The 12,534-nt window shown below is 43.4% G+C and overlaps 1 protein-coding gene across 2 annotated transcripts; it reads right to left on the reverse strand.

Moving 5' to 3' along the window:
• Positions 1-605: 605 nt before the first annotated feature.
• On the reverse strand, positions 606-3,877 carry LOC147860953 (endonuclease/exonuclease/phosphatase family protein). Of its 2 annotated transcripts, none has more exons than XM_087323921.1 (5): positions 3,094-3,877; positions 2,440-2,645; positions 1,900-2,010; positions 1,486-1,818; positions 606-1,056 (listed from the first exon to the last, which is right to left on the reverse strand). In XM_087323921.1, exons 1-5 carry the CDS (start codon positions 3,758-3,760, stop codon positions 805-807), a joined length of 1,569 nt encoding a protein of 522 aa, XP_087180047.1. In that variant the 5' UTR covers positions 3,761-3,877; the 3' UTR covers positions 606-804. The 2 variants fall into 2 exon arrangements, with proteins under 2 accessions (XP_087180047.1, XP_087180048.1); XM_087323922.1 differs by having other exon boundaries at positions 2,440-2,618; positions 3,094-3,876.
• Between the last annotated feature and the right edge of the window lie 8,657 nt (positions 3,878-12,534).

Below are 12,534 nucleotides of genomic sequence, written 5' to 3' on the forward strand. Positions count from 1 at the left end.
AGTAGCATTATGACTCATGAGCAACCTTAATCTCATTTCACAAATACTTAATCTACATATTATTGGTTTTTTTAATTCGGTTTGATTTCATCACTTTATTTAAATTCCATTATATACTATAACAATGAAAGGTTAGCATATAACAGCCTAAATTACCATTGCCTGCTGAAAATATTATCCATGATATACCATGGGCTTATACTATTTGATGCTACAATAGTTTATTCAAGAGACAACTAAGTTTATTCACAATGACTAAAGAATGGCTTTATTTTATTACTAATTATTGCTACTAAGGTTATTCAAGAAATATGACGGTCATTTGAGTTAAGATACACTGGCCTTAAAGTAATTATTAATGATTGCTACAAAAATGAATTAAGAGATGCTTCTCTCTTTGCACTATTCTGGCTTTTCTACAACATTGGCAAAATAAATGCTAAAACGAGACCTACTCTATAATTCATGATGCATCCTTAACTTATTCCACATGATAATCAACTTATAATATATCCAAATTTATATCATTTACCATTGGCAAATTTATACAAAAAAGAGTCCCAAATATTTTTTGACATAATAGTTTCCACAAATACATGCGATAAATATAGACATAGGAGGCATTTTAATAAATATAGGAAGCGCTTTGCTGTTGATCACACTTATAGCCAAAGACATAAAAGCATTGTACATATTTCTATATTTACAACCAACAGCGGACAAAAAACCTTCCCTAGGATCTGTTACTCAAAAATGAGATAGGGAATCCCTTGCAACAAAAATTTGCAGGGTAAATTGCCACAGTCACAACCTTGGGAGAAGTTTCAAAAGCAACCCAAAATGATCACTTGGTAAAACTGGCAGCTTCACTAGTTGTGGTTGTCTTTTCACCTTCATTTCCTTCTGAAAAGTTACACCAGGAATAGGATTTCTTCCTACCATTTCAATGCTTTGAAGTTGGAAGTCATCAAGATGACAAAACAGTCTATCCACTCGTTTCCTCAGTCGGCTACCGGAAAGCATTGGATTCTCTTTGCTATCATAAGTAAATCCTTCCTACTCAATGAAGGAAACCCAATTATAGGTAAACCCATATTAGTTATCTGATGTAAAAACCTTCTTGTTAAAATAAATGGAATGCTCTCCAAAAACTCAAGAAACCTTCTTGTTATAATAAATGGAAAGGTCTCCAAAAAAATCAACAACTAAGGTTTTAAATGCATTTAAAACCTCCTTTGTTGCCATATGTAAAATCACCTCAGAAGGCAATGCAAAACCAGAAGGCAATGCAAAAGTCTCGTTCGCTGTCATATGTAAAATTTCTCAACAAAATCAAGGAAACAAAGGTATATCTAGCACTCTTTGATATTCACGTGGAAAAAACCTTTACAAAAAATCATGGAAACCAAAGGGTATCAAGAACTCATAATGGGGTAGCAAATGCAGGCAACAAAAACTCTTCTTAGACTAAAATTGATAAACTACCTCTTCTGGTCGTAAAACTGACCATGCATCACACCAGCCTCTCGGAAGTGGGGGACTACCATCTAGCTTGTCGTCCCAATTCATGTCTCCGCCAAATACAACATTTGAATGACCTTTTAAAGCATCGAGAGCTTCTTTGGCTTGGGCTACACGTTCATGACTAAACATTTGATTCCATGTTGGAGGAGCTGGACAGGGACTTTCCAAATGTGTTGTGGCAACAATAAGTTGTTTGCCTCCCACTAGATCTACTTTAGAAATACATAGCTCCCTACCCATTACAGAGTTGTGATAAGAGCTTCTGCTAAAGCTTGTGTCGGGCACCCTGCTTAGCTATAGAATTGTTGCTGCGCATGAGTATATTTTGAATGAGAAGATATTTCTTACAAGAACAAAACAGAATCATGATCTTACTAGAATACAGAAGTACACTCGCATTGATGCCAATGCAGGTGTTAGAGAGCACTGATATCTGCTCCACCATGTTGAGCTCCGAAATAAATTATAAATGTTTGGAGTTACTTCCTGTAAAAGTAATTAACATGGAGAAGAACCAAAAACCTTGTACGTGCATAAGTTATTATGTTATGTTGGCTTTCCTGTCAGTTATAGAATGATCAAATGGTATGCTTGCTTTATCACATTAACAAATCCATACTAATGCATATTTTCTAGACACATAAACACCAGATTAGCTCATGATGAATAATTGTAGAAGTTACTAGTAATGTGCTGCATGCATAATACAATTTAGTCTCAAATTTTGATTAGTATGTTCTTAATCTGTGCAAATAATTCACATCTGCATTCCTTGACATCTATTCTACGAATGCTAAACACTCAAGAGCTGTTTTTGACTGCAATTTCTCTGCAAAACTCAATAATGAAAGAGCCAAACTCACAAATAAGAAACCAAATCCTAACACAATGGAAGATGTAAATGAAACCACACACCTGAAAGCAGATGAAATGTGGGTTGTGTTCACAAATGATTCCACCAATGGCATTCATTCTTTCAGTTACTTCAAGATCTTCCCTAAACCAGACATTATATGTCAAGACACTTATACTCTGATTAGCACCCTGAACTGAGCTAAACTGACTAGCTGATGGAGAGTTATCCCTTGTAACAACTGAAACCAATCCACATGTCAATATAACTTCCCCAAATTAGATTACATGCCAAGCTTGCATTGAATCAAACATAACAAATAGTACTTGGCTTAAGAGACATGGTTTATTAATAAAGATATGTGAAGGTTAGAGCCTTATTATCCACCCAACCAGATATTCCCATACTACACACTCCATCCAGGAATGTGTAGATCTTATAATGTTCAAATAACGGACAGATATGTTACAATTGCCGTTATAGATCCACAAATCCTAGGTCTATGGACCATAACCATTGACAATGTGCCTGATCCAAATCCGTCCAATAGCTAATGTACCTTAATCTACCTTAGCTGAAAAAGACATCTAGCAATTTATTATGTATCCAAAAATGATAGGAAAACCAATAACTAAAGGATCAACTCTAGACTTTATCTAATCCCCAAAAAATGTGCTTATGCATAGGCTCATAACAATTGCACAATGCATGAGTACCTTGTACTTGTTTTTTTCTCCCAACTCTATCAAGATGGAGTTTCTGGAGCATACTGTTTGCCGAACTACCAAGATAAGACACTATACTTGCAGTGGATTTGCCATCGTCTAGTGATTTCCCCCTTTGAGGAGCATCATTAGATATGGTACCTTGGGGTACCAAGAGCGATTCTTTCCTTTTGGAGGAGTCTTCTTGAGTGTTGACCTGGGGTCCTTCCCTTTCCCAGGAGTTTGGATTGTTGTGCCTTATGGATTTCTTAATGTTCTGGAACTTTTCCATTCTGTTTTTCTCCTTCTCATCACCACCACCATTATCACCCATAACATCATCATCATCATCATCATCATCATTCCCATCACCGTCATTATCATTAACATAAACAACAGACTTATTATTCAAAGCAGACCCCAAATTCTCAATGACATCTCTCCGAGTTCCGCACATATCACATACCTTATCAAACTCCTCATTGAGGAAAGTGCAAGCTCTGCAGTTCCATTGAGTGTTATTACCCATAGAAGACGATGCGACCATAGAAGGAATCAATGATGGAAGTGACGACGATGATGATACGGTGGATCTCTTAGGTTTGGCACATACCTCACACTGGTCTGAGGACATATGGTTTAGGAGACTGCAAGCTGAGCAGGTCCAAGAAGAAGACATGGTGAAGGATTCTTCAATGAAGGAGACCCAAAACCCAAACCCAAACCCTAGACAGAAAGTCAAGAAGAGTGTGTGTATGCAGGCAGGGATTGAGAGAAATGGTGTTTTACTGCAGAAAATGGTTCTCTCACAAGAATGAAGGCTGCAAGCTTTTGAATGGAGAAGACAAAGTGATTTAAAAAAATGTGTGTAACCAGAATGTCATGGCTTTTTAATGATGTTAAATAAAAATATAAACAAAGAATCATATTGCATTCAAATCATGTACATATGTACATATTATATATTTCCTGGGTAGAGCCTACATTAGGTGTCTCTAAGTTTGGCCGGGGTTGAGCCCGAATTTAGCGGGAAAAAAATCTTGATGAATCGCCCACGGCCCAAGTTCTTCGTTTGGGTTCGAGACCCAACTTAGCGAAAAAAAAATAAATCTTGATAAATCAGCCACCACATGCTGATAGATAGAGGCCCACTCGCACTTTCGTGACCTCTGCGCGGGGCACTTAGAGTTCACATAGTTGCATTGGTGAGCGGCCAACATATTCACATTGCATGTTATGGTGAAAGAGTACAATACACATGATTGAAGGTGAAGTAGGGAAAGACAAGAAAACATGTCCTTCATGGGCTCAAAATCATGGAGAGGTTTGTCGAGGGAAGCTGCTATTCTGGGTGAATCGAGAAGCCAAGCCTCACCTTTTCGTTTGGTGGGGCCTTTGGTTGACATTGAACACAAAGGCCCCATCGATAATGGTCAAACTTGTGGGAAATGCATCCTTCAAAGAAGAGAGAGAAGGGCAAAAAAGCGAATGGAACGATGCATGTCAAGGTCAAGGAAATCAATATGATCATGTGTGAAGTCATCCGCAATCCACAAATCATATTCTATAGTAGGTTTCATGTGGTGAGGTTTTGAGAAGGTCAATAATCATTTTAATAGAAGCGAAGAGCAATGCTATTTAGTGTTGTAGACGTTGGGGCCAAGCCAATAACCACAAAGTAGGTAGGAAAGTGTAAAGAATCAAGAGATGGATTCTTGTGAAGCGGAATAGATGTGTGTTATGTGCATGCGTGCGTGCGTGCGTGTGCATGCGTGCGTGTGTGTGTGTAAGAGAGAGAGAGAGAGAGTATACACAAGGTAGATTGTATTAACAAAGGAGAAAGACTCAACATCATACAAGGTGGGAGGAGGGTGCTTTATATAGTCACCCTCTCTCTTCATTAACTACAAGACTCATGGAGCATGGGGAATGTGAAAGCTCATAAGTTATGTGTCATAGAATATGATTCTATGACTCATACTAAATGCTAGAATACAAAGTGGTGACTTAATGGTGACTCTTGACCGTTGGAGTGTCTATTCACTCTTAAGGTGAGTTCACACACTAGACCAAGTTGAGCTTGATTCTCAACACGCCCCCTCAAGCTCAAGTCGGGTCGGTTTCAGACGGTATTTGAAATCCGCTTCACCTCGCATTCCGGAGTCCGCGTCGAGTTGCATTTATGCGGAGTTGCGAAATCCGTGCTCCAACTTGCGTTGTGCGTAGTTGCGAAGGCTGTGCTTCGTCTTGCGTGTTTCTTCGCGGCTTTGCGCGGTAGATCGACTCTTCGCGGCTTCGTTGTGTGGTTGCGTAATCCACATGTTATTGCGTAATGTGCGCGGTTTGCGGAATCCACGCATTATTGCATAATATCTTCAGTACTCCCCCTCAAGCTTGGCAGGTCAAGGATCGTCAATCCGAGATCGATCATGAATTGCCACAGCTTGTTGGCTCCTAAGGCTTTAGTGAATATGTCGACCGTTTGAAGATTTGTGCTAATGTGTTGTAGGTCGACATCGCTAGCTAGAACACGCTCTCGGATGAAGTGATAGTGCACTTCGATGTGCTTTGTCCGCGCGTGGAACACCGGGTTCCGAGCTAGATAGATACTGCTCATGTTGTCGCAGTAAAGGGAGGTCGGATCCTTGATGGGTACGCCCAGATCCTTCAAAATCCTCTTGAGCCATACGACTTCACACGCAGCTACGGTTGCACCCCTGTATTGCGCCCCTGTACTCGAAAGAGCGACGGTAGGCTACTTCTTGCTACTCCAGGATATTGCTCAACTGCCGAGGGAGAAAACAAATCCGGAGGTTGACCTTCTATCGGCTTTGTAGCCAGCCCAATCAGCATCTGTGTACCCCTCGAGTCGTATTGGCATCACGATCTTGTAGAGGATGCCGCAATCCATTGTGCCGCTCACGTATCGTAGAACTCGCTTAGTGCAATCCAAGTGAGTATCGCGCGATGTTTGCATGAATTGGCTAAGGAGACCGACCGGATAACTGAGATCGGGTCGAGTGATCGTGAGGTAGATGAGACTCCCAATGAGTTGCCGATCCTGAGTCAACTCACACGCTTTGGTGCCAGAGTTCGCATCCAGTTTGAGATTGTGATTGAGCGGGGTTGCCGCGGATTTGCACTCAGCCATCCCGAACTTGTATAGCAAGTTGAGGATGTAGTGCCATTGAGAGATCATGATTCCGACCGGAGTTCGAATTACCTCGATGCCGAGGAAGTAGTGGAGCTCCTTCATTTCCGTCATCTCGAACTTGTTGGAAAAGAGGGATTTGACCTTATTGATTTCGACGAGATACTCACCTCCAATGACTAGGTCATCCACATATAAGATGATAACGATCGGACTTGCGGAATCGCTTCGTATGAAGAGGGAGTTGTCCGATTTTGACATACGGAAGCCAATTTGATGAAGATATTGCGTTATCTTCGAATGCCAAGCACGCGGTGCTTGCTTGAGGCCATAGAGAGGCTTCTTGAGTGGGCATACAGCTTTCGGATGGGTGCTCGAGTTGAAGCTGGGTGGTTGGATCATGTACACCTCCTCTTCTAATTCGCCTTGTAGAAAGGCGTTCTTGACGTCCATTTGATCGCCGCGGCAAGCGCAATTACAGTTCGTACTATCGTCATCTTTGCCACCGGGGCAAAGGTCTCTTCGTAGTCAACTCCGTGCGTTTGTGCGTAGCCTTTCGCTACGAGTCGCGCTTTGTAGCGGTTGACGGAACCGTCGACGTTGTACTTCACTTTGTAAATCCATCTGCATCCGATCTCCTTTTTGTGTGGTGAGGTGGGAACGAGATCCCACGTCTCGTTCTTCCGTAGTGCCTGCATCTCCTCGTTCATTGCTTCGATCCATCGCGGGTCCTTCGCGGTTTCGGAAAAGGTTTCCGGCTCCCGTACTGTTGCTACCTTCATCATAAAGGCGTAATGGTACGCCATATAATCGTTGTAGCCGAATCGGCTTACGAGGTTCTTCTCACGGGTGGATCGGCGAAGCTTTTCATTTGCAGAGATGAGGGCTTTCTTAGCTCCGATTGGTACCTCGAAACCGCCGAACTCACTGTCGAGTGAGTGAGTCGACTCATCGTCGTCGAAGTGATCGTCTACGTATTCCGCCATTTTCGTCTTGCCTTTGTCCATCTTCGGGCTAGGCCGTGATGTGCTTTGATCGCTCAAAGGCTATTGTGGTCCGCTTCGTCGGGTCGTGATCGGACTTTCTTCGAACATGCGCGTAAGGCGATCTTCATCCTCTATCTCTTGTTCGGCAGATTCCGGGTCCAGCGGAGTCGGAGTCGAAGTTGTCTCTGGTGCGTACCAGGATGCGGACTCGTCAAAAACGACGTCTCGACTTACTCGAGATTTTCGAGTTGAGGGGTTGTAGCACTTGTACCCCTTTTGCTCTAGTGAGTATCCTATGAGGACAGATTTCTCCGACTTTGGGTCAAGCTTTTGATGCTTCTCGTCGGGGATGTGCACGTACGCTATCGCGCCGAATATGCAGATGTGCGACAAGTCCGGCTTCTTTCCAAAGTATTTTTCGTGCAATGTGACCTCGTGCACGCCGGATGTTGTGCATGGGTTCATTAGGTAGACGACCGTATTTGTAGCTTCGGCCCAATATGACTTGGGCATATGCTTCTCGTTCATCATGGCCCGCGCTACTTCGAGGATGTGTCGATTTTTGTGCTCGGCTACCCCGTTTTGTTGCGGAGTGTGTCGGCAAGTGAATTCTCGCCGAATTCCTTCCTTTCGGAGATACACCGTGAAATCGTCCAAGAAGTACTCTTTGCCGCCATCCGATCGGAGACATTGTACATGTCGGTCCGTGGCTTTCTCGACTTCATTCTTGAATTTTTGGAAGTGTCTGAACACTTCGCTCTTTTGCCGCATCGGATAGATCCAAGTGTGCCTAGAAAAGTCGTCGATGAAGAGCACGTAGTATCGGCATCCGCCGAATGTAGCCGTCTGTGCCGGTCCCCATACGTCGGAATGGACTACGTCGAGTAGCCCTTTGCTCACGTTCCGCTCTTTTGGGAATGGGTGTCGGTGTTGCTTGCCGAATTGGCACGCTTCGCATACACCGTCAATCTCCTTCTCTTTGAATGTCGGGAGTCCGATGGTGACTCCTTTCGATTTCATTGCTTTGAGTTTGTTTAGATTGATGTGACCAATTCGCTTATGCCATAACTCTATGTCGGAGTCGGCTTTCGTGCTTTTCGCGAACATGGCGGATTTCATCTCGTGTGAATTGAGAATGAACATCCGGCCCTCTCTTCTTCTGCGTGCGATGATTCAACCTTCTTTTTTGATGAAGCACCCTTCTTGGTCGAATCGTACTTGCATCCCTTGCTCAACCATTTGGCCGACCGAGACCAAATTCTTCGTGATGGTGGGAACATGCAAGACATTTTTAATGTATGTTTGCTTACCTCTTTTGCCAAACAGAACATTGCCGATGTGCCGGATCGGGTGCGTAGTGTCATCTCCGGTTTCGACATAACCGGGTCGCTCCGGCTCTCGAAGTTCGAGAAACCATTCTTTTTGGGATGTCATATGGTTTGAGGCTTCAGAGTCAACAAACCATACGTCCTCCTGATTGAGGGCACTAGTTGAGGTAGAGGCCGACATAGAGTTTGCTCTATGTTTCATCATGAACATACCGCCACGGTCGGAGTTGCGTGCATACATTCCGCCACGATCTTCGTAGTCGGAGTTGTTCCCGTACATTCCGCTATACTCTTCGTAGTCGGAATTGTGCACGTAATTCGTGAGATGTCGGCTTGTGGAAGCTGATTCACGCATCTTCTTTTGGCACTCTTCTTCGTAGTGGCCAAGCTTTCCGCAATATCCGCATTCGGTTACGTTTTGACGGCTCGGGTCGGAGTGGAAGCTCCCCCTTCTTGCGAAGGTTCCTCGTTGGCTTCCGTTTTGTGGTCGAAATTGGGAGTTGTTGTCGTAGGTCGGACCTCATCCGCCTTGTCCTTGGCCGAATCGGCCTCTCGATCGTCCGCATCCTCTTCCTCAGTTCGAGTGCGTGTAGAGCATGTGGCCTTCCGACTCGTTGCTCCTTGTACGCACGTGGTTTTCTTCGACCAATAACATTGATTGGAGCTCGAAGAAGGAGGGAGATTTCTCCCGTGCTAGAACGGTGGTTCGCATCGCACCGAACCATATTTGAACCATCTCATCATCATCGATATTTACGCTTATTGAGCCGAGCGAATCGCAAATATCCTTGATCTTTGAGGTGTATGTCGTAATGGACATGTCCCTTTGTTGAATGTTGTTCAACTCTTGGCGGAGTTGAAGCCTTCTTGCAGTTGTGTTTGCGCGAAAATCTTTCGTAGATTTTCCCATGCCTCCTTCGGTGTCTTGGTTTTGCGAATGTAGCCGAGCATGTGACCGTGAACACATGTCGCCAAGTAATACATCACGCGGCTTGCGGCTTGCTCCCATGTCGCGTATCCGGGAGCCGCTTTGGCGGGTCGGTCTTCATGCGCTCCTTTGATGTAGCTCCAATAGCCTTGTCCGACAAGGTATTGGTGCATCTTGTACTCCCAAGATGCGAAGTTGTTTCGATCCAACTTCTTGGTAGGGAGAGCGCTCCCCATTTGAGTATTCATTATGTCGATTCTTCTTCTTCTTCTTCTTCTTCTTCTCTCTTCGAATGCGAGCTATGTAGTGAAGCTACGATAGCGATGAGCCGGTTCTTGGTCGTCGGCGTAGAGCACAACACACGATCACGATGAGGCGAATGAGCTAGATCGAGCTACCAAATCGCTCTGATACCATGTAAAGAATCAAGAGATGGATTCTTGTGAAGCGGAATAGATGTGTGTTATGTGCGTATGAGAGAGAGAGAGAGAGAGAGAGAGAGAGAGAGTATACGCAAGGTAGATTGTATTAACAAAGGAGAAAGACTCAACATCATACAAGGTGGGAGGAGGGTGCTTTATATAGTCACCCTCTCTCTTCATTAACTACAAGACTCATGGAGCATGGGGAATGTGAAAGCTCATAAGTTATGTGTCATAGAATATGATTCTATGACTCATACTAAATGCTAGAATACAAAGTGGTGACTTAATGGTGACTCTTGACCGTTGGAGTGTCTATTCACTCTTAAGGTGAGTTCACACACTAGACCAAGTTGAGCTTGATTCTCAACAGGAAGTGGATAGAAAGTGGGGTGGGTGTAGATGACAAGTGGATGAATGACGAGTTGGTGATGACGTTCGGGCCAAGCGACTACTTGATTGAGCACCCAAAGGTTCAAGTAAGAAAGTGGTAACAGTGTGGGGCCAACATCACTTCTCCATAGCATGCTAGTGGGACTGGGAGTTTGAACACATTACAATTTCTCTCGCGGCATGTGCGTAGGAGTGGGGGTTTGAGCAAATGACAATTCCATGGAAGTGTGTCATGAAGTATAGTGATGGCCAAGTGGTTTTTGAGGGCCACTTTGGATGTTTCGAATTCTCTCCATATCAAGATGTGAAGCTGGGTGTGTCAATCAACATGAAATAATGCTCGAGTGATCATAGAGATGATCGACATCGAAATGTTGAGTAAAACAAGTCAAGGCCATGGCACACAAAGGGGTACTTGCAAGATTGTATGGTATGGTTCGCTTTATTGTTAAATGAGACCAACATCCAAACAGAAGGCAACCATTTCTTAAACAAGGGGTATGGTTTGCCTTGTGTCCAATACACCCTTGTGTTGTTGTCGTATCTGAATATGGTTGGACTATCGCTCCATCCACACACCTGTGGTGGTCGAGGTTGGCGATGGTCTCAAACTTTTGCGTAGAGGTGCTCCTAAGAAGCCCATCTAGGTTGTGTTCCATCAAGCACTGAGGATGATATAAGGTTTTTCCATCATGGAAGTAGAGGCCTAAGTTGAGGAAGAGAGGATAAGGACGATAGACCTGTTGGCTGGTGGCTGGAGTATGAAAGACAAGTGGGGGACGAGTCGGAAGCGGAATTTAAGTTATTAGTATAAGTTATTAATTATCTAGAATTAAAATAGGGGCGAATGGATCCGGAAGAGTTGCACCAATCAAGATCTAGACCGATTTGTAACCGGTTGTCGATATGGCACCGTTTTGTAAACAGAATCGGATGCCTATAAAAGGATCCGAAGAATGATGTATTAAGGGACGAAATTAATATAAGTAAAGTTGGCTTTAAGATTATTGTGTATAAACTTGCTTTCCGTTCTGTGCTTATTGTCATATCCTACACGTGTAATCAATCCGTGTATGTTGTTAATCGGGAACCGATCCGGAACCAATTGGATAAAATTATATCTATATCGGAAGCATTAACTTGTAACCATCCCTTTGGTGAAGTGATCCGGAAGGACACCCTGTGTTAGTGGCTAGTCCGACCCAGGATTAACACAGTTTTGGCGACCACAATGGCGAATCCCCCTTTGGAAGAAGCCAATGAAAAGACGCGGTGGCATTATATGCGAGAGAGCAAGAAATGGAATTAATGAGAGTGCGTGAATGACAATGATATATGTATGCGAGTGCGGGAAATAACGACAATGTACGTGCGAGAAAAGCTTATGACGATGTGCAAGACATAGCGATAAAGTGCAAGAAATGGTGTAAATGTGCGAGTAACGACGGCGACGTAGATGCGCGAGTGCAAGAAATGATGATGTTATGCGAGTGTGTGGTTAGCGACAAATGACGGTGGCAAAGTGCGAGACGGAGTTGAAGCATGATATGTGGTGACAACGTCCAAGAAGAAGTCGATGAATGGACGCGGTGGAAGTATGTACGAGAAATCGAATCAACGAAGTGCAGCAAATGGCGATCACGATGTGCTAGACGAAGTCGAGGAATGAGACGTGGCGATATGGGTGTGCGAGAACTAGCAAGGTGTGTGTGTAGGAAACAGAAACAGAAAGACACGACCAGATTAGAGGACAAGGGAGATACGAAAATAGGAGGCGCAAACGACGATGGCAATGGAGAAAAAGAAAAGAAATCGAAACCCGAATCGAGTCGGCCGATGGAAAAAGCGAAAAAATCCGATGACGAAACAACAAGAAAAAAAAAGAAGAAGAAACTATTCGATATGATGAATGGCTAGTAATGGGCCCAGTTTCGGCTCAAACCGAACCGAACCGTTAAACTGTGGCTTAATGGTTTATTGGTTCCAAAATAAATAAACTGTTTGGTTTGGTTTCAAATGTTATGATCCGGTTTGGTTTCGGTTTGGTTTGGTTTTGAATTTCATGGTTTAGCAGTTTAGCGGTTTCGGTTTATGTGGTTTGGTTTAAAGGTTTATAGGTAAAAAAATATTCCTAAATTTTCACCTCTAGGCTAACTTTCAACTTTTAATTTTAAACCTCTAGGCTCTAACTTATTAAATTTTATATACATTATAAGTAGAGTGTCCTTTTGATATATGATTATCA

This window comes from Azolla caroliniana, unplaced genomic scaffold, assembly GCF_043228905.1.
Source record: "Azolla caroliniana isolate FFs.n. ecotype wild unplaced genomic scaffold, voAzoCaro1.0.p SCAF_8, whole genome shotgun sequence".
NCBI classification, from domain to species: domain Eukaryota; kingdom Viridiplantae; phylum Streptophyta; class Polypodiopsida; order Salviniales; family Salviniaceae; genus Azolla; species Azolla caroliniana.